A 25,393-nucleotide genomic window follows, 5' to 3' on the forward strand; every position below is an offset into this window, starting at 1 on the left:
CGAGTATACGGATGCGAAGCAGCCTGCCCGTCCGAAGTTCTACCGTCGCCGCAAGTTCTGGATCTGCTGCATCCCCACAACCATCATCGCTGTCGTCGTCATCGTCGTCTTGGCCCTCTATGTGATCATGCCCAAGATTGCCCAGGGTCTGATGAACAAGGCCACCATCAGTTTCTCACAGATTGTAAGCCCTACAATATCAACATCAGAATCAGCACCAGCGCAAGCACCAGCATCAACAAAAAAAAAAAAAAAAAAAAACCCCTCGTCTGGATCGTCATTTCTTCGCTAACTCGCCTTTCTTTCTTCTTTTTTTCTTTCTTTCCTTTTGCAATCAACCAGGACATCGCGAACCCTTCACCCACGTCTATGGACATTGTCTTACAGGGCGACATGCACAATACCGGTCCTTTCCATGCGGAAATCTCCTTCCCTGGCGCCGTTGCTGTCTCTTGGAACAATCTCCAGCTGGGTACCACCGAAATTCCAGGCTCAAGCTCGGCTTCGTGAGTAAAAATATGCACTTTGCGTCCCTGGCACTGCTGTTAAACCATTATCGGCATTCTGACCAACCCATTACATCCAACTTTATTTCACTACTCCAATAATACCTACAGTGGTGGCCATGGTGCTTTGAACATGCAGAGCAGTTTCGTTATCACCAACGCCACTGCCTTCTCAGAGTTCTCGAGCTATATGCTCAATGCCCAGTCATTTGTCTGGCACTTTGAAGGCAAGATTAACGTCAAGGCCCTGGGTCGCAGCGTCAAGGACCTCGTTCTGAAGAAGGATATCACCGTCAATGGTAAGCATCCGCACCACTGTGCTCTCTGGCTTCAAAAAGCATCACAATCACCTGCAATCGTACCCACCTCTTATCATTGCTTTGACTATTACCTCTCGTAGCATTCAACGGCCTGTCCGGCGTCACTATTCAAAAGTTCTCGCTCCCTGGCGATGACCCCAACGGTAACGGTATCATCATCGAGATCGAATCCAGTGTCACCAATCCCTCAGCGATCCAGATGTACATGGGTGATCTAACATTGGCCATCTCGTACAAGAACACTCTCATGGGCTATGTCACTGCCAGCAACCTGACTATGGTCCGCGGTCCCCAGATCTTGAGCATGAAGGGTGTTTTGATTCCGCAGAACGCCACTGAGGGTCTGGCCGATACGTCCGAAATGATGTCGCGCTACATCGGCAATGTCGTAACCGATACTATCGCCACTGGTTACGAGGTGAAGCCGGACGGCGTCAACCCGCTCGATTGGTTGTCTTCTGCGATCAAGAGCCTTAAGCTGACTATTCCCTTACAGAGTCCCCAGCCTTTGCAGCTCATCAAAGCACTGGACCTTGGCGCTCTGGGACTCGTCTTCACTCCTCCTACCGCCTACCAGCCTGCGACGACTTCAACAGGCGTTCTCGCCAACTACAGTCTTCCCGATGGCTTTGGTTTCAAAATTCAGTTCACTCAGGTCGCTAACGAGCTCACTTTGAGTCGTAACAACGTTACCATCGCCAATCTCAACTCGTCCTACAGCCCTTCGACTTCCGACGCGAATGCTGGCACTCTCAACTTCAACTTATTGGCTACTCCCCTGAATGTCCCTGAGGAATCCCACCAAGTGTTCCAAGAGTTCAACCGCGACTTGACCATCGGTTCCAACCTTCCGTTCAATGTTGTCGGCAAGGCCTCGGTCTTTGCCAACACCTCGATTGGAACAATCAATCTCGTCAACATTCCATTTAATGCCTCTACTCAACTTGGTGGTCTCCAGGGCCTGGCCAATCCTGCGCCAACCATCACTTCCCTCCAGGTCGTGTCCAGCACGGCGAATGATCTGACCATGGCTATCACCGTCGTGATTGTGAACCCCTCCTCAATCTCGTTAAACGCGGGTGACGTTGTGCTCGATCTCGTGTACAAAGGCGTCCGTCTCGGAACCGTAGCCATGCCTAATCTAGCCATTGTCCCTGGTGCAAACACTGTCAATGCCTCGTCCACCATCGACCCTGCTGCCTCCCCTGAGGGACTTGAGCTCTTGAGCCTGTACACCTCTGGTACCGGTGCTCCGGTCAACATTGTCGGGACTTCTGCGAGCACTGCTATTGACTCGCTGATCCTTGCATTTAGTACTCTGGACATTGGGTCTGAGGTGCCCGGTCTCCAATCCAAATTATTGGCCGGTGCCTCTTTGGTAGTTCTTGACACGACTCTCACCAATGGAATCGCCCAGACTACGGTCATGGTCAACAACCCCTTCATCCCACCCATGGCCATCCTGTCTATCGACTGCAAGATCACCTACAATGGCGTCTCGTTGGGAACACTCGTCTCTACCTTCAGTAACCCACCAGTGATCCCTGGAGTCGGCCAGGGTACGATCACCGCTGGCTTGGCCATGAACACCGACCCTACCGATCTCGTAACCCTGATCCGCGCTCAAGCCCAAAAGAACGGCATGGATACTGATGTCTTTGACGGTCTACTCTCGCTGAATCAGGGCGGTAACCCTCCCTCTAGCCTTTTTGACGGCTTCAACATCGCAGATTTCACGATCAAGGCTATGACCGGTCTCGCAGTCGACATCGCCATGACTACGACCGTCAAGTTGGGCGACTACCAAGTGACGATTCCTTACACTCAAACTGGCGTCGCCATTGCTACAGACCAGTCCATACTGAGACTGATTCCTATCGTCGGCACGCCCATTGCTCAAATATTGGTGGAGCGCGCGGTCCTTGCGTTCAATTCCATCGATATCCTTGCTCCAGAGGAGACCGGCTTCCAAACCGACATTGTTGGAGCCATCACCGACACTGGTCCATTGGATGCGCAGATCCAATTCGTTAGTGCGGTGACTATTTCATACGCTGGCAAGGTGATCGGATCCATGATGATGCCGACTGTAAACGCGACTGCCAACAAGGGTGCTGAACTGAACCTGGCTGGCGTGGCCTTCACGGTGATAGACCTCGCAGCATTCACGGACTTCAACATCTTTGCATTGAACAACGCCAAGTTTGACTGGACCATATCTGCTGAGAATATTGTCGTGAACGCCCTGGGTGTCGCTCTTCCCGGTGTGACCATGACCAAGACGGTGACCCTAGACGGATTCGACAAATTGGCTAGCCTGCAGCTGTCAAGCTACATCATTAACAGCATCGATGCTACAGGAATGCACATGGTCATCAGTGCCTCGATTTCTAACCCGTCGACCATCGGCATGACCATCCCGACCTCGATCTTCAACACAATTTTCCAGGGCAAGGTTCTCGGACCAGCCGTCGCCAAGGGACTTGCGCTTATTCCTCACGGCACCTCAAGCTTCGCCTTGAATGCGACCATCGCGACTGGCCTCGGCGACATGAGGCCCTACTTGACAGGCATCTTCCACAACGCTTTGAATAATGTATCGACTGAGCTCGACGCCCAGGGTGCGGGCGCCCCTGGAATCTCGTGGCTGGACGCGGCAGTCAAGACACTCAATCTCCATACTGCGTTGCCGCCTCTGTCGCTGCCGCCAATCGAATCCGTCACGATCGATGCCATGTCGATGGACTTTGCTTGTGATACCTGCGTCTGGACCCCTAACGTTGTCTCGGCCATCACTGCTAAAACTAACCTGCCTTTCAGCAACGGTGCACCCATCATCCAGCTCAGCCAGCATATCCAGATTCTGGACAAGAATGGCCAGCTCGTGGGGACACTGAACACCCCTTATGCCCCCGCGAATGCCTCTAGCAGCATGGTGTCGACTACGACTCCCTTGGCACCTTTGGTTATTGCTGATGGCTCGCATGAAATCTATGAGGCCTTTATTGGAGATTTGAACGCCGCCACGACGTACGAATTAGGTTTGAGCGGAACGACTGATGCCATCCTTGACTTGGGAGAGCTCGGCCAGATCGAGATCCAGGGGATCAACCTTGACGTCAAGACTCCGCTTGATGGTCTTCAAGGACTGAAAGTCATCGAGTTCCTTAACCCACTCGGTATGGGTTCAGGCGAGCATAACGGCATCCCAACCATCGATATGACCGTACTCGTCAACATCCATAATCCCAGTAAGCTCACACTCAACATCGGAAACCTCGTGTTGAATGGCGGTGTAAATTACACGGAGGAAGGATATCTCGGTACCACATCAATCAATAACTTGCAGCTGGTACCAGGGGACAATCGATATGTTTCTCTGGCGTCGCTCAGCGTTCTTTCACCCAATATGGAGGATTTCCTCATGTCGGTCCTCATGAGCGGCAATGTTTCCACGCTGTATCTGCAAGGATTTTCTGATTCGTCGAGCAACCCTGCTCTTTCAGCTGGATTAAAGGATCTTCGAAGCGAGATTGGTATTCCGCCAAACTTCAAAGTTCCAAATGCTGGTTATCCATACCTCAACAACACAGTCAAGATCAAGGTCCTGCCAACGACGGTGGACGACGGCTTGGTCGAGATGTCGATGGACTTCCGCAGTATGTACTATGGAGCCACGGTTCACTTTGATGACGCCGTTGTTGACCGGGATCGATTCGAAGCTCCTTTCAGCAACGTCGCCCTTGCTGCCACCACCGGAGCTCCAGTACCAGTGTTTGCTTTCATGAGCAACTTTCAGTTTTCCGTAGGCGGAAATGACATCAAGACCGTCACTTTCAAGGTCAATTTTACCGATGCGATTGAACCTAGCAACCCTCTGAGTCGCGATAAGTTAGTGGGGATGGTAGAACGCTCTAAGTCGGGATATGTGAACAGTTCCATCGACTTGTACCCGACTATCCACTTCAATAACGACCCGACACAAATGAATGTCGATTGGACCTCGGGTACATATTTCCCTGAGACCGGCGGAATCATCCCTATTCAGACTGGCCCAGACTTTGCCTTGCTTCTCAACTGGTGGGACAAGAACCATCCAGAAGCGGCCGCGATTTTGGACCCAGTTTCATCCGTCACCACGACGGTAGCTGCCACCTCGCCGGCGACCGTCTCTCCGCTGCCTGTTGCGACGACCACAGCATCAAACCCCACCCAAACGACGGCTGCACCCAGTTTTACGCCCTCGCCAAGCACAGCTCCCATAACGCCATAATATATTAGCAGTATCATCAAACGACTCTTTACAAATATATACGCATACTACGCGGTTAAGTCCCTCCTTTCTGTCCTCTACGTTCTCTCTATCTACCTACTCTTGCATCAGCAAACCATCGAATAACTAATTTTAATGACGAACTCAGCTCCTGTAATCAAGGTGTGCATATTGCTTCGCCGTAGTTTTATTGCAATGAAGGTAGATACTTTCATAGCAACATGAACCTACTTTCTTTGATCTGACTAGGTGGCAAAAAGGTTGCAGTCTTCCCCAATGAGGTTGCGAATCGCATAGCATTACCGTCCAGCGGCAGTAGGCTAATTTCATCGCGCCCAACCTCTGATCTATAGATGTAGACTGATCAGTAGTATTCGCAGTTGGCAGTGCCGACGAGATCGTGCTCATGCCTCCCAACTTTTCTTCAAGGGCAAAAATTTAAGCTATGAGGGCGTCCTTACGCTCGGAAGTCGCTAGCTCTGCCTCGAGAGCAGCGATTTTTGCTTTCAGTGGATCGACAGTTGCATTACTTGAGAGTTGTACTGTAGATGCAGCGTCAAGGAGTGCAGAGCCGAAAATTGCAAGTGACATTGCGGCATTGATCGTCACAGTATCTGTCTATCAAATTTTGAAAGAAGGTTCCGACCCCCTATGATTATGCTGATGGCATGAACTTGGCAGGCCGGCACTGGTTCTGGATTTGCGACAGACACACGGTGGCAACGTTCTCAGAGCTGACAATATCACGATCAAAGTACATTTGACAGCTTCGGCAGTACTTTGACCGCCTCTTGTCGGACTCCAAGAACGCCATACACTGGTCACGAGGGCACCGAGCACTGGTGTAGTACTAATGCACCCCGACCACAATGTATCCCATAGTCTTTGCCTAGCAGCAACGCCAAGGAACAAATAAACAGATGAGAAAAAGTTGCAGTGCGGATGAGAGATGGTATGCCATACTTTCTTTTTTCTTCTTCTTACCTTGCCGACAAATTTCTTCTCGGGCGAATTAAAAGAGCCCAATCCTATCGCAAACACCACTTTTACGCCATCCTGCGAGCTCAGCAGCTGACCAACAAAGTCCTTGCTAACGGCAAGGTCAAGCAAGACCGCAACTGCGTAGTCATACGTTGCCTGTTGAGCCTTTTGAAGATCCCAGCGCTTCCTTAGCATCCATTGACTGTGGTAAATGTCAAAAATGCGGACTCTTGTGGTGGTCGCGGCGGTGCCGTCCGTGCCAGGCGCCTCCAGATACGCTAGATATTCCTCGATCTTCTCCACGGTAAATGCGGGCAGTCTTGCCTCAAGAACATCAATGCGTGCCGCGGCCTTCTGCTTTTCTGGGAGGCGTTTGAAGAGCATGTAAGGCCTGTGGAGGAATGCCCTGCGGATTCGTGAAGACTCTCTTTTCGTAGGTAAGGCGGGATCGACTCTTGTCGCTGTCATTGTGTAAACCTCACCCGGGTCAATGCCGATGACCACAGTATCGCCTGGTGGGCAAGTACCAGGAGAGTTGAGGCGCACCTCCACGTTCTCTAGAATCTTTGAACCTCGCTTCCAGTTGATGGCGTTGCGTGTGACATCGATCGTATCTGCGCCTGATGTTGTACCAGATGAGGCTTCTGAATTGGATGAGGGCGAAGCAGCCACAGTAGGGTCTGCAGGTGGCAGTTGGTGTATCGACAGCCTCTGCCGCTTTGAACTTTCTGGCATCAAAGACGGGAGCGTGATGCGTTTCTTCTTGGCGGGTCCCGTCGCTGATGCGACCGGATCTGTACCAGGTTCGCCCCCTCTATTTTCAAGAAACGCGTCGTCGAGGTCATAGTCACCGTCAACATCGTGGAACAGGGTCAAATCCTCGTCGTCGTCGTCGTCGTCGTGTCCACCTTCATCGTCGTCATCACCCCTGATGCTTTGATGGGGTGCTCGGCGTCGCGTTGTCATTGTGTCATACGCAAGAAGATGCAACACCAGTCCGTTCGTGCAGATGACGCCCCGAAGCTTGAACCTTGTGTGGTGCTGTCTGTCACTCTGAAGCGAAGCCTTCTTGTAATACCCATCAAAGTGCGTCGCCGGATCCAGTCTGTATAGCAGCTTCTCGATGAGGATCCCTTTCTTGCCGACAACCTTGGCTTCCGCAGTGTAGGCTGCTGTATCGCTCAGCAATCGGGCTATAATCGACCGTGCCTTATCGCTTGTATAGAATAAATGGACAAGGTCCGCCTCTGACAAGAACATGAAGCCAGCTGCAAACTTTGCCTTGACAAAGTCTGCAAACATGCGCTTCTCGGTATTCTTTTCGAAGAAGTAGTCGATCGGATTTACATATTTGGGGCGCCCTTCATTCTCGGAAAACTATTTAGGAGTGTTGAAAAGCTAATGGTTAACATTAGTGCTCCAAAAAGCAAGGACACAACGGCTACATTTTGCATACTCTTTAATATACCTTTGCGCCATAGTAATGGACTCGCACTGCATTGTAGACTGCCGCAACAGCAAGCCTCCAGACCGTCAAAGGGAACATCTCTGGTTCTTGCTGGCAAAAGGGGACAAAGCCGGCGAGCGTCGTGTACGCATCAAAGACACGTCGGGCATGGGTGACTGTTGCTTGTGCTTGTGCTTGTGCTTGTGCTTGTGCTTGTGCTTGTGCTTGTGCTTGTGCTTGTGCTTGTGCTTGTGCTTGTGCTTGTGCTTGTGCTTGTGCTTGCGGTTGCGGGGCAGCAGGGACCAACGGCGTATTTCGAGTGCTTATTCTGAGCGCAGGGGCAATCGATACTCGAACAGCCTGGGAACCTCGTCCTTCTTGACCACTGCACAAGAGTGTGTTGAGTGCAAAGTAGAAGGCCTTGCTGTTGATAATGTCTGCATGTCCTCCGTCCGCTGTGATACATCTGTCGCTATGTTTTTGGAACGAACAAGCCGCGCGATATCCAGTGCAATGACCTCGTACATATGCATCTAGATCGCGTTAAGGATCGCAACCGCTGAACGTAGCCTGTCTGAAAGGAGCTTGCTTTCTGCAGCCGATATCCGATCCATTCGCTTTATGTTGGCCCGGATACTCCCCACAGTGAGTGCCTTGGTTATATGCAGCTTGCGGAGGCGGCGGTCCGCTGCAGTTGCAGAAGCGGGCCTTGGGTTCGATGGGTTGGCGAAGCCCGCCCCTTTCCGCTTCCTCAGCAGTGCCCCCTTCTTCCTCTTTTTCTTGTTCTTTTTCGCGACCGCCTTCTGAGTCTTAACGCGGGGCTTTGCTTTTGGCTGCAGGCGATCGTGAGATACGGCAGTCGAGAAGTCAATCGATTGTCGTGGTAGGATCGATTTCTTGTCAGAAAAGATCGGCCGGAACTGGTTGCGCTTTGATTTCCTCGCAACGTAGAAGGGAACCGCACTAGTAAGTACACACATGCATCGCCATGCAAAGGTGTTAGAGAACTTGTTGTCTGTACAACACGCGCGTGAATGAAGTGGTATCGCACTTAAATTACCTTCTACTCGCATGCTGATATGCAGTGACGGCAAATCGTTCCGCCTTAAAGTGCCGGAACTGCGGCGATGCAATGTTAAAATCAAAGCCGAGCATGTCCTCATCGGCGGCCTCATCTCCTGGCTGCGATTGGAGCACTTTCTCCTCGAGACCCAAAAAGATGTCTTCCGATGGCTTGAATCGGGTCTGGTCGATATCCTCATGGGTTTTGATGGCTGCCGTGAACCTGTAAGCATCGAGCATCTGGCGGATATCGGGCGACTAGGGAAGAGCGCGGATGATTTCCAGGTTGCGAACTATTCCAAGGCCGGGAATGTTCTCGGTATAGTCGTTCTTGGACATGATGCCCAGCAGCGTCACATAGTCTGCGCTGGGAACCTGGAGTGCATTGGTAACACTCTCCTTGGTGTACAACGCATAGGCTAGGCCGAGGGAGATCGGCTGCAAACCCTTGGTGATCGACGGATATATCAACAGACCGGAGTCGGCTGACACCACGAAGCGATCGGTTGCTAGGGCTAGTCTGCGTGCAATGCAGGTGTAGGCCTCGCTCCTGCAAGTGCAGACAGAAAACCCCTTTTCTCGTAAGGGAGCGTCAGCTTGGCAACCGTATCAAATCTGTACACATCACGGAGGCCCTTCTTGATCTTCATTACCACGCTCTTCGAGGTCCATTGGCCGCTCGACGACTTCGTGCTCATGACTTTCAAATTCGCCTGTAACTTCTCGAGGTCCGCTGTCAGTCTGTTCTTTCACCTGGTGTGCTCGTTCCGCTTCTGCTGGGATGGGGCGCCATCGATGTGAATCGTACATTGCGCAGGGGTAAAGTCCTCCGCCAAACGCACTGCCATCGTGAGACCGACAGTTCAGACCTTGCTTGGGTCGTAATCATCCGTGATCTGGCGAACGGGGAATCCATAAAACACACCGAAGAGGTCAACCCCAACAGCTTGGTTCTGGTAATTTTGAGGATCCGCGGCATCTGGATCCAAACCGCGCTTCTTCAGAGTACTGTAAAAGCCTCTTATGCCCATGCCATGATCACTATGGTGGGTTGACAGCTTAGCAGGGTTAGTGAAACCCTCTCATGACGCTGAAGATATGCAAGGATAGGCTTGGAGGGTACATTACCTTTTCTATAGGCGTATGGTATCTAGCGTGAAGGCGTATATGGATGGCGAACTACGGGCGAAGGGCGATGAGGAGAAAGGATGACGAATGAAAGGTAGGAAAATGTGCTGTTGTGGTGTCGCGAATAGACGAATGCTGCCGCTTGCGCTGAAAGAGTGAACGAAAAAGAAAGGAAAGATGGTTGTGGACTGTGTGGCAGGCTGAAAAGATGAAATAAAAGTATGGTGAAGAGATCTGCGAAGTGTGTGGCGGAATACTTCCAATAAAAAAGGCTTTGATAAAGAGTCATCACACTGATGGATGCCGGTCTCTTGACACGAAGCGCGATCAGTGTTTTACAAGTAGCTTTGCCACGGCCTGACACAGATGTTCACCCACATCGCCATCACCGCTGTTTCCAACGTACGCGGGGCAGGCGCAAATCCAGATAGGTCGCTAGGGATGCAATTGAGGGTAGGAAATTAGTCAAGTAACGCGGTCAACCTTCAAAGTTTGGTAAACTTGAATTATTTGGCTGGTCTCGTAAAACTGATAATAAATTACGAGGAAGAGCATCGCCCCAGAAAAAAGAATAAACCGTCTGATTCCTGAACCAGAGTCTCTTCTTCACATATATATCTTGTACCGCATTTTGCATTCATCCAGATTGTCCGGATAACACCGCATCATCGGCAGACACTGACTACCGTCGTCAGCAACCGACGCAACGAGATACAATCAACAGGGAATGCCAAGCCTGATCATTCGCCACCTTTGCACCGTCAATCGCAACGTTTCCCCAATCTCCGATCGTCTCATTGAGCATCCATCATTGGCGCCCATCATCAGACGGCGTTATAAAGGTACAATAGAGGTCTGATCAGCGAACATTGCCATACAACGACTCCAGAGGGGTGGACTCGATTGTCACTTCATCGGACATCATATGCGAACACCTTGCAACTACCCCAGTCATTCTCAATGGAACATAGTCCTCGCTCGAACCATTTAGCTAAACAACCCCCCACATTTATTTCCTTCCATTTCCGTCTCGTCTATTTTACCTTTGTTCATTGCATTTCGATTAGTGATTCTCGCCGGTGAAAAAATATTCACCAGTGATTATCACTGGTGAACAAAGAATCGGTCTCGTGTATTTTAGTTCAACGGTGAGCGGTGGAATCCGGAAACTCGGTAGAGCTCAGTGATATAGAAGTACTATTACCATATGTGGAATTCACCAGTGAAAAAATCACAAAAAAAGTTGTTCACCGCGGTTAACCGTTTACCGGTGAGAATCACTAGAAGAGACCATACCTCTAAACTGTGGAAAACCTCAAGATCAACTTGAAATGGAGAGTCCTCAAGGCTGCCGTTGAAGCCACAAACAAGGCCAACCAATTGCTCACACGAACCGTATCCACTTCGACAGTCCGGCTGCGTCTTCGAGAAACCGATCTGATAGCGAAGAGGCGTGTAAAGCAGCCAGCTCTAAAAAAAACAGCATAGGGTTACTCGAGACTATCTGAAGTCAATGAATGTGACTGAAGGCTTCTCTACTGGCCTGTACAGTCGCCTGACCATACCCCAATCGAGCACATGTGGTAGTACCTCGAGATTCGGCTGGAAAAGTATCCTACTCCTCCAGGAAGCTGTCAGGAACTATAGGACTAAATATCTGTTGAATGGTACAAGATCTCAGTGGAATACTGCCGTGAACTCGTCAGGAGCATACCGAGGAGGCTTAAAGCGGTTCACAGAGAAAAGGGCATGCATACAAAGTATTAGTCTATCTCATGGCCTCTGGAGATGTACGGCAGATATGTTTTCTGCAAGGCACACAGTAATCCAACGAGGGGCCGTGCGGGAAACGGAACATTGTAGCAGTTTTCGATGGCACCGTATTAGATGTGGGAGCATTGAGCTCGGGAAAAGCCACAGTAAACGTTTCTAGCTATACATGTGGGAACTACTGAAGACACTAGAAGGAACTACAACACTAACGTCGACGGCATGTTCATAATGTTCATAATGTTCATAATAGCTGCAAGCCAAAAAGGCGAAGGGCCTAGTAGCAGAAGGATCTCGTACCGAAGTTGACCCGAGTCTTCCAGCGATTGAGAATTTCATGCTCTTGAACCACTCTAGCCAGAGCTACCGCAAGACGGCTCCACTTGCGGGGCCAGAAAAGTCTCTCATGTCTTTTTCCGAGAGAGAACTCTGCATTTTGTTCTGGCGGAACATAATTCTGCAGACATATCTTCGAGAATTGATACAGGAGGATTCACAAGCACAAACACGTCTTTGTCCCAGTCGGATATAATTTTGTGGCTTCAGTCAAAGCCTGCCGGCGCCATCATTACAAAACTACTCTCGAACGTCGGCGGGTCAGAACCACGCAAAGGGCCCAGGAGTTTCAAGGACTCAGATTCCATGATGGACTTGGACGATGCGAGAGCACATTCAATCCTTTCGGCAGGCCAACTTTGATCTAAGGGATTACACCGAACGCGGCTATGCCCATCGAGGCTCCATTCGTACAGATGGATTCCGCCTGCAGCTGCTAGTTTCAAGGTGAAGGAACTGTATTCAGTCAAATACAGACGTCTTCCGGAGAATGTCGATTGGCCGCTACACTTGGTGGGGTGGACTGTTTCTTGACCGAGATCCGAAACATTGTGAAGAGTAAGCAGGATGTCATCGACCTTTGGAGTTGTGCGCCCGATCAGGTCAGGGTTCTGGGTATCGATAGGGGCCAAGCGTGTGTCGTGGGTGCCAGCGTGTTGCTGACCGGAAACCATGATTCCGGCAGCGCGGTGACGGTGACTGGAGAAAAATGCGAAAATGCGATGATGTGGATATGGCCAGCACTTCCGAAGACACCTCTCAGTCTTAGGTTCCCGTTACTTTTCGCAATCTCGCAGTTAAGCAAAAGGCCGTCTACCAGCCTACATTCAAGCATCGAAGATGGATGGAAGAGCAGAAGAATATCGTGCCAGGCGATGGAATTAAATCCATTAGCTGCGTTGAGACAAGGCTTCCACCGCTGCGCGGTCAGGGTGCCAGCTTCACGAACCATGTCGTAGAGATGGAGAAAGTGAAAGAGCGACTACATAAGTTTTACAGCGACAACAATCGCTTCAAGAAGCATAAGTGGGACGCAAGAAGAGCGCGAGATGCCGAATACAGACTCATTACAGAGAGTCTTCCCAGGGCAGTTGGAGGAAACATCGGCAGGAAAAGGGATGAGACCAACAAGGTTGTCATTGGAGTCGGTCTAGGCTTCCCTCATTGCACAAGTCCTTCCATATTGCACGAGTCCTTCCAGTCCTACTTTGTTCAAAAAGTAACGCATCATCAAACAGGTATGCAGATCTGTATCATGTTTGGATATTGTGCTGGCGTTATTGATGCTTTTTTTTTTATTAACGCCCACATAGGCCAGGTCACTTGGATACATCGTGGTTGGAGTGAACGAATACTACACGTCCAAGAAGTGTCCAACCTGCGAGCAATTTGTCGGGGAGGCAGAGATCCGTAGGTTGTATTGTAAGACTTGTAAGACTTTCAAGACATACATGCACCGCGATGTGATGTCTGGTCATAACATCTGCAATGTTATTCGTGGGTATTTGCTCCATCAACGGCGACCAGCATATCTCCAACCAGTGGATGACAGCGGGAACTACCCTTGGGAGCAAGCTGCGAAGTCGCAGACAAATACTAGCACCAGCACCAGCACCAGCATGAGTCCTATCAATAGTGTTAGCAATTCGAGCATTAGTAGCATGGCTTCTGGATAACAAGGAACTCGAGCGCGCAAGCGAGTAGCCTCTATGGAAGGGCTGCCACCCGCCGTGCACTTAGGCGAGCATAGCTGCCCCAATATCATCACTAAGTGTGTCCGCAAACACACTAAACATGAGCGTTACATTGAGATGATGCACTGACAACAGATACTAACCATTCATTTTTAAATACGTAGTTACTGCCTATATAGGCCGATAACGATAGAAAATACACGCACGCAGAGTCGTTCGCCACTTTTAAATGGTATATCCTCCTACCCCACCGCAGCAAAGACCGCTCATTAACTGTTCCTTGTTGGCAATTGTAAGTGCCAAATAGCGGAGCCGAAATAAAGCGACATGTCCGTACAAGACGCGCTGCAGGCATCTTTCAATGACAGATCATTTGCACTACACAACATACTAACTTTTTTGGGGCGTGCAATCAAATGAAACATCCAGGACCCCCGGAGCAAGCAAATACTCAATGGCAAGAAGGGGCGTGTAAATTAAATTGTCGCTCTTCATTTGACCACTTTTATTACTGTTGAGTGCTTTTGGGCTCTATCGTTATTTCGCTTATTTTCATTTTCATGTCATGTCGTGTCGTGTTGCGTCGTCGTTGCTGTATAATCATCTATACCATGATCGGTACTTGATTCGGAACAACAGGACTGTAGGGACAGAGTGTCGTGCGTCGACCGCTAAGTGCCAGCTCGGCTGCTCCTTTCACACATTACCATCTTATTGTCCGCCCTCTAACAAAAAGTTGGCTGCGCGCTCAACATTGTCGTACCGTAAAAGCGCGTCCTCCGCCTGCTGTCGTGTAAAGCCCATGTTGATCAACTCATCCACGCCTGCCATGGGGACTTGCGGGGGTACCGGTGCGGATGTTGCCAATATATCAATCGCGCTGGATATCGGCTTCGGAGTCGCTGGAGCAGGTCTATGAGAAGGAACCGCTAATGCTACCGGTGTTGTTACTGCTGCCGCTGTCACTGCAGAGGATGTAGGACGCGAATTGGATGGCGAAAATTCTGCCTCAAAGTCATCGAATTTATGTTCAAATGCGCTTGATCCAGTGCCCCCAGCCGCAGGTGCGGGAGCAGAGTTCGACGCAGTAAATCCTCCAAATGCTTCATCCAGATCAATAGTTCCGAATGCGCCGGAGGCAGGCAATGTGCTGGACGTTGTTTTCACTACTGGTGCTTGAGAGTTGCTCCCAGGCGGCGATGATGATCCGAATGCATCATCGAACGATGCATTGAAGTCGAAACCATCGTCAAATCCTGCCATGTTGCCGACAGCACCACTGCTCACTTTAGGCGCAGCCAATTCGATTCCCTTGAAGGCAGAATCAAGGTCGTCGCTCGATCCTCTGAATGATGATTCAAACTCACTGAAATCGGCTGCCTTCAACTTTTTGGTCCTTGTCGATGGAGAGCCGGTCGAGACTGGAGCAACAATGGGAGCAGATGGCTCCTTCTTGGACTCTAATGCTGCTGCAGACTGAGAAACAGTCAGAAATGCAGTTGACGATTCATCTTCAACTTGACGTGGAACGAGCGTCAGGGATGCACTTACAGCGGTAGCCTCAATTGGTGTAGGGATGGGCAATGGTTCTGGAGACACAATAGAGCTCTTGGTCTGCTCGAACGTGTCTGCAATATCGTCGTTCGACTCATCATCGCTTGAATCATCATCTGGATGGGACATTTCAACAATGGGTGGGAACTCGTAATCCCCCTTGCTCTTTTCCAGACTTTGGTTGAATGGAGATGGTCCGCTAAAATCATCCTCGAACCCAAAGGCACTCACGCGCCTGGACTTGTCTCCATCTGCGCCAATGTCCGGGAAGGCCTCCGCAAAGGCCTCCGCCGACTTAACGCCATCCATGCCACCGCTCTGCGAGGGCTTGGAGGTCGCAAAATCTTGAAAGGCAGAGTCAAAATCCATCTTGGTTACAGGAGGCGTGTCCATCGCGGGGAAGGATATTGATCCAAACGGATCCTGCGAAATAGGAGGCGACATAGGAAGCGCCTGTCTGGCCGCAAGGGCAAGCATAGAGTCCTGCTGAGGAAATTGAGGAGTCTCAGGATCTGGGGACATGGTGACTTCAGGCTGCCCAACCGTCTTTGCTTGGCCAGCATGAGTCATTGGTGACCAGAGTTCATTCTCACCCACATTTGAGATCGAAGACGCCTTGGTACTCATACCTGTACCCTGGAGAGCGATCGGTTCAAATGGAGATGAGCCTGTTCCCTGTCTCGATATCGTCTCGAAAGGAGACGAGCCGGTGCCCTGTCGAGGGATTGCCTCAAATGGGGACGATCCTGTCGATTGGCGGCTGATAGTGACGGGTGCGCCCATCCTTGATGAAGGAATGCTGTGGAAGCTGCCTGTAGGACTACGGAGGGCCTCTGGAATACCAAACGCTTCCTCTTCCTCGGCTGACACGCATGAAGCAGTAGGGGCAGCAGTGCCGCGGCTGGCTGGCGGAGGCGGGGGTTCCTTTCTAGAGCCACGGGGGGCAGGCGGCGGTGGTATGGCTGATGGTAAGGATAACGCTGGAGAGGTGAAAGAAGCAGGGGTAGCTTCCAAAGCTAGAGATTGGATATCCTTAGCTACCTGAGCTGCTTGCTCGGACTCGTGCGCAATATCATTGGTCAGCTTTTGCTTGTCAGCTTCGCTGGTAGCGAGCTGACTGCGCGCAATCTGGAGCAATCCCTTCTGGCGACTGGTTTCGGCCTTCTTGGCCTCCAGGTCCTTTCTCAGCTTGGCGACCTCTTCATTGTTCTGACGAAGTCGCGTTCGGATCTGATTGTTCTCCTCCTGATCCTTGGCCAATGACAGCAGGTATTCATCCTTGTCAGCGCGAGCGGTAGCAAGTTCCCTCTCCGAAGCCGACAGTTCGTCACGCAACTTCATCACCTGTGGCTGGATCGATGTGAGGGCGTTCTCGAGGTCCTTAATCGACTTTGATTCGCTTTCGTGTAGCGTCTTAATCTGGTTAAGACGGATGCTGATGTCCTGTTTCTGAGCAGAAAGCGCCGAGAGGTTATTTTCGAGGACGGCGCGCTTGGCCTGCAAGTCGCCTGTGACCTTGCTGAGATTGTTGATTTGATTCTGCATCGAGGCCAATTCGCCAGTTTCTGATGTAATTTTGCTTGTCAAGTCCTCTGCGCCTATCAGATCCTTATCCATCTGTGGCACACTCGTACCACTAATGGAAGTTGTCAACATGGGGCCATCACCCAAGAGATCGAATGACTGGCGCCTGAATTGCTGTGAGGAAGAGTTTGATGGCAAAGTCATGTCTGGAGCACGAACGTATGTGTACAGCGTAAGATTAGAACGGCAAGTTATAGCTTGGCTTTAGCACTGACATTTGCAACGCCTTCTCTCATAAACATACTACGCAAAGGTTCCTGGGATGGGAAAGATAGAGACGAGGGGATTCGATTGCGCAATGACGGTGGGACAAGAGACTGGGGCAGGGTCTTGGGGATTGGAGCACCGGTCGCGTTTTTCCTGTTAATGAGAAGCATGGCAACAGCAAACTCATCTTTGGACAGACTGCCGGATCCTGTGATGTCGGCGAGATCCCAGATTTGCGCCAAGACCGATTCCGGCAGTCTCGAATTCAAGAAGAACTTGCCTGCTTCTTCGCCTATTATTGTATATCATCATATCGTATGTAATGACGGGTTAGTAGCTGTGACAAAATCATCACTATGCGCTCAGGCCCATGTCTACATCAAGAGTCGGCATGTTTGCTTACCTCCAACAACACCTGTGCCGCTCTTATCCAATTGATCGAAGAAGCGGTCGAATTTGACCTTCTCCTCTGGAGTGATATCCCACGGCACGTCTGTCGATGAAGACCCCCCGAACAAATTATTTGCGCCCCCAGTATTCTGTTTTGCGAGGGGACTTGATGTCAGGCTAACAGACCCAGTCATTTGTCTGGCGATGGCAGGATTGTGGATCGCCATGTTGTTGCCCGTTACTTGACGCGATAGCGTTTGTGCACTCAGGACGGGAGAGGAAATCGATCCGACTCCGGTAGAAACCCCAGTGCATGCTTTCAAAATGGATGGTGAAAGAGTGGTGGGTAGTGTCTTGATAGACCCATCCATGGTGTGTTGAATGTAGTACATGGCAATTGTAAAGTCGCCGATATCCAATGATCCTCGCGATTTCGTGTCAGCAAGAGACCTGTAATGCCATACCATAACATGCCAGAAGTAGAGAAAAAAGGGCAATAGTTGGTTATTGTCGTCCAGCTGGTTCCATGGGATCCTGCAGCAATAACTATTAATAAACCAACATCCACGTACCAAATTTGGCTAAGCTTGTCGACAGGCAACTTGGACCTGAGAAACACTTCGCGTGCCTTGTCGCCATCAAGTAGGCCTCCGATCGGCCCACAGCCCATGAACATGCCGGCATATTTAGCTCTATCCTCGTTCGTGAGTGATGGCTCCGTTCCAGTGATCTGTGCAGCAACTGGAGCCGTGATCAACCCTGTGGCAGGCGAGTCACCAGTCTTGGCTGGAGTTATACCCTCAAAATGCGGAAGGGGGGCATCTATATGTGAATGATGTGGGTTAGCTTGATGCCTGGAAAAGAAGGAGGGCTTTTTTTATCTCGCGGCTCTCAGGCCTGCTTCACAAGCGGCACTTGAGAGCTGGCTACGGAAGGCGTTATGTTGAGCACTCCTACACTCTTGGCTGTTTACTTCCTTACCTGTATTGACCAACGCAGGCGATGGGGTCTTCCCGTTCTGCGCGTGCGCAATCAGCTTGACCGCGATGCTGAACCCCTGCTGTCCTAGGACGCCCTTGTTGTCGGAGTCGGCGAGTACCCAAATCTGTACGGTGTGCAGATGACATTACGCAAGGTTCAGTATTAATGATCAAACGGTAATAAATCTTACTGAGAGCCAGATAGGAGGCCGTAGACAGAGCAAAAATGAGCGCATTCATGTTTCCGACAGCTGGAAAGGGCGATGGGCCGATTTTCCAGAGCGGTAGGTCCTTTGCGGTTCACGGTAGCCCTCCCCAATTCATGCCTCTTCCGTGGCTCTGTATTTGAAACGCGGGGACCATCTCAAGCTGTCTTTTTGTCCCGCCATAGTGTGACGTTACCTGTCCTAGAATCTGTGGTGACAGCCCACTCTTAGCGAAGAAGGGCACTGCGTCGGCACCAGTGATGAATCCGCTGCTGTCCTTGTCTGCTGCAGCCCATAGCTGACCGTACAGCTGCTTTTCGCGCGTTGAAAGAGTGACTTCTATCAAAGGAGAACGGGGACAACAAAATGGCGATGGGATATACGTCAAGAGGGATGCTGCAAACGCAAGGCTGGAGCAAGTTCTTGTAGGAGAGAGACAAGACAGTGAGTGGTGTACAGGCTATGGATGCCGTCAATTGCGCTGGTTGCGTGTCAGGTCGACATAGTAGAGCAATAGAACGAGAAAGAGAACTCTGGTATACTGCTGCACACTCTCACTCCACTCCGTGTTATTTGATGATGAGAGGTCATTCACATGCATAATTAGGTGGGTGAGGATGGGACGAGGGTAGGAATGATGATAACGAGATGATGAGTACAAGCTCTGGTGTGAGAGAGTGTGTGTGAGTGAGAGGACCATTTACCTCGACGACGGACTGTGCCGGTGGAGTCTCGAGCGATGGGACCTCCGAAAGAAGCCATGGCTATGTGTGTGTCAATGAGAAGAATGAAGTGAAGAAGTAAGAAGCCTCTGAACCCGCGTAACGTGTAGCGTAGATGGGAGTGGATATCGGTAAGGAGAGAGTGAGGGGAGAAGCAGTTGATGTGGGGATGGAAGGAACAAAAGGTATGAGAAAGGGGGACGTCTCTTTTTTCGGCAATCGGACGGCCTTGGCGGTCCGACGCGCCTTATATAAGCTACTCTACTTTTCCTTCCCACTTCCGTTGGTCTCCTCTACATTGAATGTTTGATTCTTCCAAAGCAGCATTCTGCTCCAGCCCGCTTGATGACGCCCGAATTCAGCATCTTCTTAATTGCACTGGTACTGAGTATGACTGATGAACGCTTGAAGTTTTTCTTGGTCGCAACTTGTTGACGCGTCCCTGCTCACACTATTAAAAAAGAGGGCTGCACATTCTCTCAAGGGTAGCTGGATTGTGTATGCGGCTCATGGCCGAAGGCCTTATCGGTCCCTTGTTCATATAAGTTTCGCGAATATCTTTTTGTTCGTGCTTCTTTTCTTCGCGGCCAATGGACTACTGCCTCCTGTCGTTATAACTAATGTAGTTTTCTTGATTGCATTCCGGGCTTTTTTTCTTCCCACTTTATCCTACCCATCCTTTGACCCTCTTCCCACTCTACTTGCTCCCTCAAACACATTTACTCAATCATTGGCATCCAGTAGCGCCTTCTAAGCTTTAAATCTTGCACAAAGATCAAATTCGTCCCAGACATCCCTCTGTTCTCTTCCTCCAACAACAGCTCCGTACGGGAATGCCGAAGTTGGCGCCATTTCCAAGGGTTGATCAGAAATTGCAAACAGCATTTTCCCGGATATGGCGGTATGTGAACAAGTTATCACAACTTCAGCATGAAAATATGGAATTGAGGATGGCGATGTGGCATCTGGAACGGCAACTAAAAGCTTAAGTTGAAGCGTTTTCATCACCCTCATTGCTCTCTTCTTCACGTTTGCCGTCATTGCTCGATATGGATGTCAAGTGGCGATTCAATGGAAGCAAATGACGGCAAACGGAATTTTTTCCGACCGGTTCTAGTTCGGAGAATCAGCAGTCAGTACCAGGCCACAATACCGAGAGGACGAGAGGCAATCAATTCGCGATTAGAGGCATGCAGGATACAATAATATCCACAGCAGTACTTGTCGCCGCGCAGGAGATGCAGCCCAGCGATTGTCTCTGCTCAGGAAACACAGCAGCAGCAGCCTATCAGTGCAAGTGTTAGCGTAGAAAAAGTCGAGGAAGACGAGGATGAGATGTTACAACCATGGCCGCATCAAAACGGCCCCAGAGTATTGACACTTGAGAAAAAGGTAAAGATAAACCGCCAGCAATCCGGAGTGAGCTCAAGATGAGATGAGTGATGGTTGACAAGATTTTGCGACAGAGAGGTACCCCACGCCGCCGTGAGTTCGTAACTATCAACAAATAAAGACACGTAATTTGCAGGCCACGGCTGAATACAATCGTCGTTATAGTCACCATCCTGGAAAATCGACGTGAGTGGTACGAACAAAATGAATGAATATCTGTAGCAACAATCGTTTCGACGATGATGAAGGGAGATCGAGCTTTCTTCTTGCGGTGTAATCATTTAATAAAGGAATACAGGGATTAGCTCTAGTCACGAACCGATTAACGTCTGCATTGATACGGATCCACGAGTGCTGGCGGTGAGGCCTCCCCGACGCCATGAATTGCGAGTCCATAAGATGCACGAACTGTCTTTGAAGGTGCTGTCAGTCTTGGCTACATCAACATGAACCACCGAATTTTTCTGCCAGCCGTGTTTAACGCTGGTGAGATTGGCAAGGAAGCTCGCTTTAGCGCAATTGAAACGTAAAACAGCGGAGAACTTACGTGTTTAGGTGCGCATGCAGGTGTGGGAAGCACTGATTTGATAGGGCGTGAATGCTCCAAAGCCTGACATGCCATATTGCGCGTAGGCGGCCTATAGTCGCGCGCCCCATGTACCCAGCTGGATTGTAGTATCTCTCGACCTTCACCCAAAACGAGTGGAGACAGGAAGTTCCTGATCTTTTCTAACCGGCTATCGATGCCGATGGCGCGCTGGGAGGAACTCTTTCAGGAATAATGGGAGAACACATTTACGATTATAAATCTGGAGTGCCGCCTCATCAAAAAAAGGTTTTCGATCAGGACCATCAACGACCACATCTGGGCGCAGCACCTATCATTCATTGACTCTACGCCCGTCTGAGATGCCAAGGACGGGCGTCTCCTTATTTTCCTCGACATGGTTACACAAGCGGGGAACCCGGTTTTGGCTTCAAGCTGAATATAAAGTATTTTCACGACTCATTTCACTCAGCCTCGACTATCAAGCAGCAAACAGTAGCCTGATGCGTGTCAGCTGAAAGTCATTAGACGATAAATGTCAGCCGCCTTGGACGATGTCTGCGCTCATGGAAGTGGACTTGACTCAAAGAAGTGGGCTGGGAAAGAATGGGATACACAGCTCCCGCCAAACGAGGGCTAAACTGCAGAAGAGGACCAGACAGGCTTGAACGCGTTATTTTCTATTTTATTTTGTGCGTGTGCGTGTGTCTGCATTGCTGTATCTAACGACTATATCGAATGAATCAAAGCTCGTGTAAAACATGTCGTAGAAACAAGTAAACTACAAGGGATGCTCTCAGAAGCGACAGCATAGTGTGGCGGACTAATGGACTATCAAATCTGCAGCGTCAGTCCTGTCAGCTTTTGGACACTCGTAGTTTTTGAGCATATTCATTTAGCAATAAATCGGAAGTCGGCGCTCACTTTTTTTTATGTTTTTTATATTAAGCAGACGAGGAAGGAAGAGATATGTATAATACATAGAGATAAAAGGTAAACAGTAGGCGCTACCGGGGCTGGGGAAGATACAAGAAATAGAGGGAACATAGGCCCATCTCTATAGGCATTCCCCACGCCCCTGTGTCCATTCTAATAAAAGTAAAGAATCAGCAAAGCGCAACATGTTGACCATATAAAAAGAGGAATTAGTGGGGAGACAAATGAGACAAGCACTCCTCTCTTATTTAGGAGAGCTCGAAAGAAGGGAATAAAGACCGTTGTAAAGCTAGCGACCAAAAATAATAAACCCAGGCGACCAGCGAATCGAGGGTAACAACCAAATATTACGACAAGTCGATATGGCATGCCGTCAGCGATATGGTAAGGATTCTGAAGGTTCCTGTGCTCTTACTACTTCTCGTCCTCCTCTGGATCTGCACCGCAGCCTCGCTTGTCGTGGCGCTTCAGCTTATCCAAACGACCGAACCGTTCACCGCACCGACTGCAGGTGTAGCGCCCAACCTCCTCATGTACATTGCGGACATGACGGACATAGTCGGTGCGGCGTTTGAAGGGCCTTCCGCAGATGCCGCAGAGGAAGGCAGGGACCTTGAGATGGCAGCGAGAGTGTGATGCCAACTCTCCCTTGGTCGGAAAGGCCTTCTCGCATTCATGGCATTGAAATCGTCTCGGAGCAGGAGTGGCTCCTGCCACCCCAAGTTCCGTCGACCTGGCAGCGCGGGGCTGGTAAGGGGTCTTTCGCGAGCGAGTCGAGGGCGTAGGTGTTGGTGGCGTCGAAGGTGAACCGAGGTAGCGGTTATTGGGACGGGCACCAGCCGAGGACTGCTGCGATTGCAATGTAAAATAGTCGCCGTACACAGGCACTGAAGCGCCAGTATATCGACCGTCAGGCGTATGCGAGAATCCATAATGGGGTGTGGCTGGTGGTGTAGGTGTCAGCGAATTGTATCCTGGGGCACCCGCTGTGACATAGGCAGGAGGGTATGATCCGTTTGAAGTCGGGCTATGGGATCCAATGCTGTAAGGAGATGGCGCCTGGTGCTGTCCATGATAGAAGGATGATGGAGGAGAATCGGGGGCACCGTGGCCGTCCGAGTTCATGCGCTGAGGGAACGCAGAGAGGACCGAGGGAGAGCCCGAGGGGTCGGGGCTGTGTTGATAGTGCTGGGCCTGAGGAGAGTAGCCCTGATTGGAGTCGGCACCAAAGGTCGAGGGATCCATCGATTTAGCATTACCAGCATGCTTGAACGGATAGGCTTGGCTTTGATAAGGAGCGCCGCTGTATGAGTAGGGCATAACATTGTCAAAAATGAGGTTGGGCTGACTCATGGTCGAAAACGAGGTCGAAGGCGAGGACATGGTAGCGAGTGTCGGGAGCGTAGCCACTGGCACAGCCATTGATGAGGGGAATGTTGACACAGGCATGGCTCCAACTGAGGGATGGAATGATTGGAACTGCTGTTGCGGCTGCGAATTGTCCTGGTACGGATAGTTGCTATACTGCTGCTCACCACTCTCTGGGTGCTGCTGAGTTTGCTGTTGCTGCTGCTGATATATGCCCTCCTCCGAAGATGAAGACGAAGAGCCGTTCAGAATCCTATTGAGTCTCATCCGATCCCGCGGTTGCTTGACTCCAGGACCAGCTGGGTGTCTTTGAACACCGTCTATGCCACCCATGGGTTGGTCAACCATGTAGGTGCCGGTCTCTGAGGGAGCGAGATTTCTGTTGTTCTCGTCCACGTAAAAGTCTCTGGGGTCGGACTCAAGTTTTGGGGCCAAAAACATTTCCTCGGTGTAGGCGCTGCCGCTGCAGGTACGTTGATGAGAGCTCTGACGGGGTCCGTTGGCAAAGGCGATATCTCGGTCGATGGTAGTCGGAGTCAGATAGGTGGTGCCGAAGGACATTTGCTTGTAGAAAGACAGACTTTTTCGCTATTTGCTTTGCCTTGCTCCAGAAAAAAGAGAGGGTGTGTGGACGGTACTGTTGTCTTCTTATGAAAGGGCGAGGCAGGAAGACAAGAGGCTCTCTATAAGGTGAGGGATGAAAATAGACAATGGGGCCATTGGTTAGCTGCGAATACAAATATATCAATCAGGCATATGATATGGTGTGGACCAATACATGCATGGCACGAGCAGACATGCGGATGGAAATGAGAGGGTGTATAGTAAGGTAGACTATAGGACCAGGAGGGGGATCCTGATATGCATAGGCAGAAGTAGAGTTCAGGTACAGGTTCAGATTCAGGTACAGATTCAGGTAGAGTCCAGGTTCAGGAACAGGAACAGGAGTGGGTGATATTTAATACTGCTATTTTTAATGGCGATGGCCCCACACCGATGCCAGAAATGCAGCTGCATCCCTCTTTTACCATCTTCACACCACTTTCGGCACCAAGAATAAGCACCACAGCGGGCATTATTTAAATGGTTATTGAATATGAAATGAATTGGTTGATAATTGGATGTAGACAAACGAAGCCTGTAAGTTGCATAGACTTGTCTGTTGTGTTCACAAATTTAAAATTCAAAGTACGATGGGGCAGTTGGATGGGTGGGATAGATGGATGTGGTGGAAAGCACAACAAGGCAGCTTGCAAAATAAATAAAAAACACGCTTCAACGGACAGATACACAAACACACAAATACGCATGCACAACAAACAACAACAACTGCCAAGCACACAGAAGGACAGACGGGGAGGGAAGAGACCAAAGAAAAGTAATAAAGTAAATACACAAGTACTGTGGCAAGAGAAGGACAGATATGGAGATAAATTAGATGGGCATGGGCAGGGAGGGAAGAGGAGGATGGGGATGTCTGATGTGGTCTACACGGCATAATATGCAGTCCATGTATGTAGCGGATAAAAATAAACATAAACATAAACATAAAAAAAAAGGCAGCAAATGGGATGCACCTTTCGACCCCGCCCTAATTTTTAAAATTAAAGAGGGAGGGCCAATTGAAATACGAGAAAAAAAAACACCACCGACGGCCGACCGAGAACCCAGCCTCTCCATACCAGGTGCATGGTGCATGTATTTGTTTATACACGCAACAACCGATCCATGTACCAACCACATCCCCCCTACAACTCTCGACACTCCAGCCAACAATATTTACAATATCGTTGACACCCCTCTCCATACATCGGGGTATCAGGACCATTTTTGACAGGAGTGACATTGAACAGACCCAAAAGAAAAGAAAGTGCAGGAAGTATAGCAACCAAAAAAAGAAAAATCAGGTACGGCTGAGACATGCCGTATCAGAAAATGGTGTGGAGTCGCGTCGCGAGGTTCTCAATTCTCAATAAATGTTTCGGCCTTT

The 25,393-nt window shown here is 50.1% G+C and overlaps 8 protein-coding genes across 8 annotated transcripts; 2 read left to right on the top strand and 6 right to left on the bottom strand.

The window, feature by feature from the left end:
* Nucleotides 1-3,806: 3,806 nt before the first annotated feature.
* On the top strand, nt 3,807-5,099 carry BC939DRAFT_520383 (uncharacterized protein; the record flags this gene model as incomplete). The annotated part of the gene is made up of 1 exon (XM_051561202.1): nt 3,807-5,099. A coding segment is annotated over one exon (1,293 nt), but the record flags the coding sequence as incomplete, so codon positions are not given.
* A 629-nt stretch (nt 5,100-5,728) lies between these two features.
* Nucleotides 5,729-7,843, bottom strand: BC939DRAFT_251896 (uncharacterized protein). Its single transcript, XM_051551007.1, has 3 exons — nt 7,549-7,843; nt 6,084-7,457; nt 5,729-5,988 (listed from the first exon to the last, which is right to left on the bottom strand). Exons 1-3 carry the CDS (start codon nt 7,624-7,626, stop codon nt 5,950-5,952), a joined length of 1,491 nt encoding a protein of 496 aa, XP_051409584.1. The 5' UTR covers nt 7,627-7,843; the 3' UTR covers nt 5,729-5,949.
* BC939DRAFT_251781 (uncharacterized protein) lies at nt 7,746-9,021 on the bottom strand. The gene is made up of 2 exons (XM_051551006.1): nt 8,588-9,021; nt 7,746-8,490 (listed from the first exon to the last, which is right to left on the bottom strand). The coding sequence occupies exons 1-2, from the start codon at nt 8,827-8,829 to the stop codon at nt 8,061-8,063; spliced, it is 672 nt and encodes a 223-aa protein (XP_051409585.1). The 5' UTR covers nt 8,830-9,021; the 3' UTR covers nt 7,746-8,060.
* A 253-nt stretch (nt 9,022-9,274) lies between these two features.
* BC939DRAFT_459592 (uncharacterized protein) lies at nt 9,275-10,092 on the bottom strand. The gene is made up of 2 exons (XM_051556749.1): nt 9,718-10,092; nt 9,275-9,630 (listed from the first exon to the last, which is right to left on the bottom strand). Exon 1 carries the CDS (start codon nt 10,004-10,006, stop codon nt 9,740-9,742), a length of 267 nt encoding a protein of 88 aa, XP_051409586.1. The 5' UTR covers nt 10,007-10,092; the 3' UTR covers nt 9,275-9,630; nt 9,718-9,739.
* A 762-nt stretch (nt 10,093-10,854) lies between these two features.
* BC939DRAFT_505562 (uncharacterized protein) lies at nt 10,855-12,497 on the bottom strand (the record flags this gene model as incomplete). The annotated part of the gene is made up of 3 exons (XM_051560676.1): nt 10,855-10,914; nt 11,014-11,187; nt 12,060-12,497. 3 exons carry the CDS (start codon nt 12,495-12,497, stop codon nt 10,855-10,857), a joined length of 672 nt encoding a protein of 223 aa, XP_051409587.1.
* A 1,493-nt stretch (nt 12,498-13,990) lies between these two features.
* BC939DRAFT_459603 (uncharacterized protein) lies at nt 13,991-19,430 on the bottom strand. The gene is made up of 8 exons (XM_051556750.1): nt 19,143-19,430; nt 18,635-18,777; nt 18,234-18,357; nt 17,825-18,074; nt 17,266-17,702; nt 16,900-17,154; nt 15,069-16,801; nt 13,991-14,993 (listed from the first exon to the last, which is right to left on the bottom strand). The coding sequence occupies exons 1-8, from the start codon at nt 19,198-19,200 to the stop codon at nt 14,229-14,231; spliced, it is 3,765 nt and encodes a 1,254-aa protein (XP_051409588.1). The 5' UTR covers nt 19,201-19,430; the 3' UTR covers nt 13,991-14,228.
* A 5-nt stretch (nt 19,431-19,435) lies between these two features.
* Nucleotides 19,436-20,061, top strand: BC939DRAFT_459610 (uncharacterized protein). The gene is made up of 2 exons (XM_051556751.1): nt 19,436-19,541; nt 19,624-20,061. The coding sequence occupies exons 1-2, from the start codon at nt 19,506-19,508 to the stop codon at nt 19,912-19,914; spliced, it is 327 nt and encodes a 108-aa protein (XP_051409589.1). The 5' UTR covers nt 19,436-19,505; the 3' UTR covers nt 19,915-20,061.
* A 2,388-nt stretch (nt 20,062-22,449) lies between these two features.
* On the bottom strand, nt 22,450-23,160 carry BC939DRAFT_400155 (uncharacterized protein; the record flags this gene model as incomplete). The annotated part of the gene is made up of 1 exon (XM_051552524.1): nt 22,450-23,160. One exon carries the CDS (start codon nt 23,158-23,160, stop codon nt 22,450-22,452), a length of 711 nt encoding a protein of 236 aa, XP_051409590.1.
* Between the last annotated feature and the right edge of the window lie 2,233 nt (nt 23,161-25,393).

This window comes from Gamsiella multidivaricata, assembly GCF_025024155.1.
Source record: "Gamsiella multidivaricata strain RSA 2152 chromosome Unknown BC939scaffold_58, whole genome shotgun sequence".
Taxonomy (NCBI): Eukaryota; Fungi; Mortierellomycota; class Mortierellomycetes; order Mortierellales; family Mortierellaceae; genus Gamsiella; species Gamsiella multidivaricata.

Excerpts from the sequence above, each read along its gene's own strand:
- BC939DRAFT_251896 (XM_051551007.1), bottom strand. The coding sequence starts at position 7,626 with ATGTTCCCTTTGACGGTCTGGAGGCTTGCTGTTGCGGCAGTCTACAAT. Across the intron at positions 7,458-7,548 it reads TCCATTACTATGGCGCAAAG|TTTTCCGAGAATGAAGGGCG; the intron begins GTATATTAAAGA and ends ACTCCTAAATAG. Across the intron at positions 5,989-6,083 it reads AGAAGAAATTTGTCGGCAAG|GCAAAGACTATGGGATACAT; the intron begins GTAAGAAGAAGA and ends CGTTGCTGCTAG.
- BC939DRAFT_251781 (XM_051551006.1), bottom strand. The coding sequence starts at position 8,829 with ATGCTCGATGCTTACAGGTTCACGGCAGCCATCAAAACCCATGAGGAT. Across the intron at positions 8,491-8,587 it reads TATCAGCATGCGAGTAGAAG|TGCGGTTCCCTTCTACGTTG; the intron begins GTAATTTAAGTG and ends TGTACTTACTAG.
- BC939DRAFT_459592 (XM_051556749.1), bottom strand. The coding sequence starts at position 10,006 with ATGACTCTTTATCAAAGCCTTTTTTATTGGAAGTATTCCGCCACACAC.
- BC939DRAFT_459610 (XM_051556751.1), top strand. The coding sequence starts at position 19,506 with ATGACGCCCGAATTCAGCATCTTCTTAATTGCACTG. Across the intron at positions 19,542-19,623 it reads GCATCTTCTTAATTGCACTG|AGGGCTGCACATTCTCTCAA; the intron begins GTACTGAGTATG and ends CTATTAAAAAAG.
- BC939DRAFT_459603 (XM_051556750.1), bottom strand. The coding sequence starts at position 19,200 with ATGGCTTCTTTCGGAGGTCCCATCGCTCGAGACTCCACCGGCACAGTC. Across the intron at positions 17,155-17,265 it reads CGGCACAGGTGTTGTTGGAG|GCGAAGAAGCAGGCAAGTTC; the intron begins GTAAGCAAACAT and ends ATACAATAATAG. Across the intron at positions 16,802-16,899 it reads ATCCCAGGAACCTTTGCGTA|ACATGACTTTGCCATCAAAC; the intron begins GTATGTTTATGA and ends TTCGTGCTCCAG.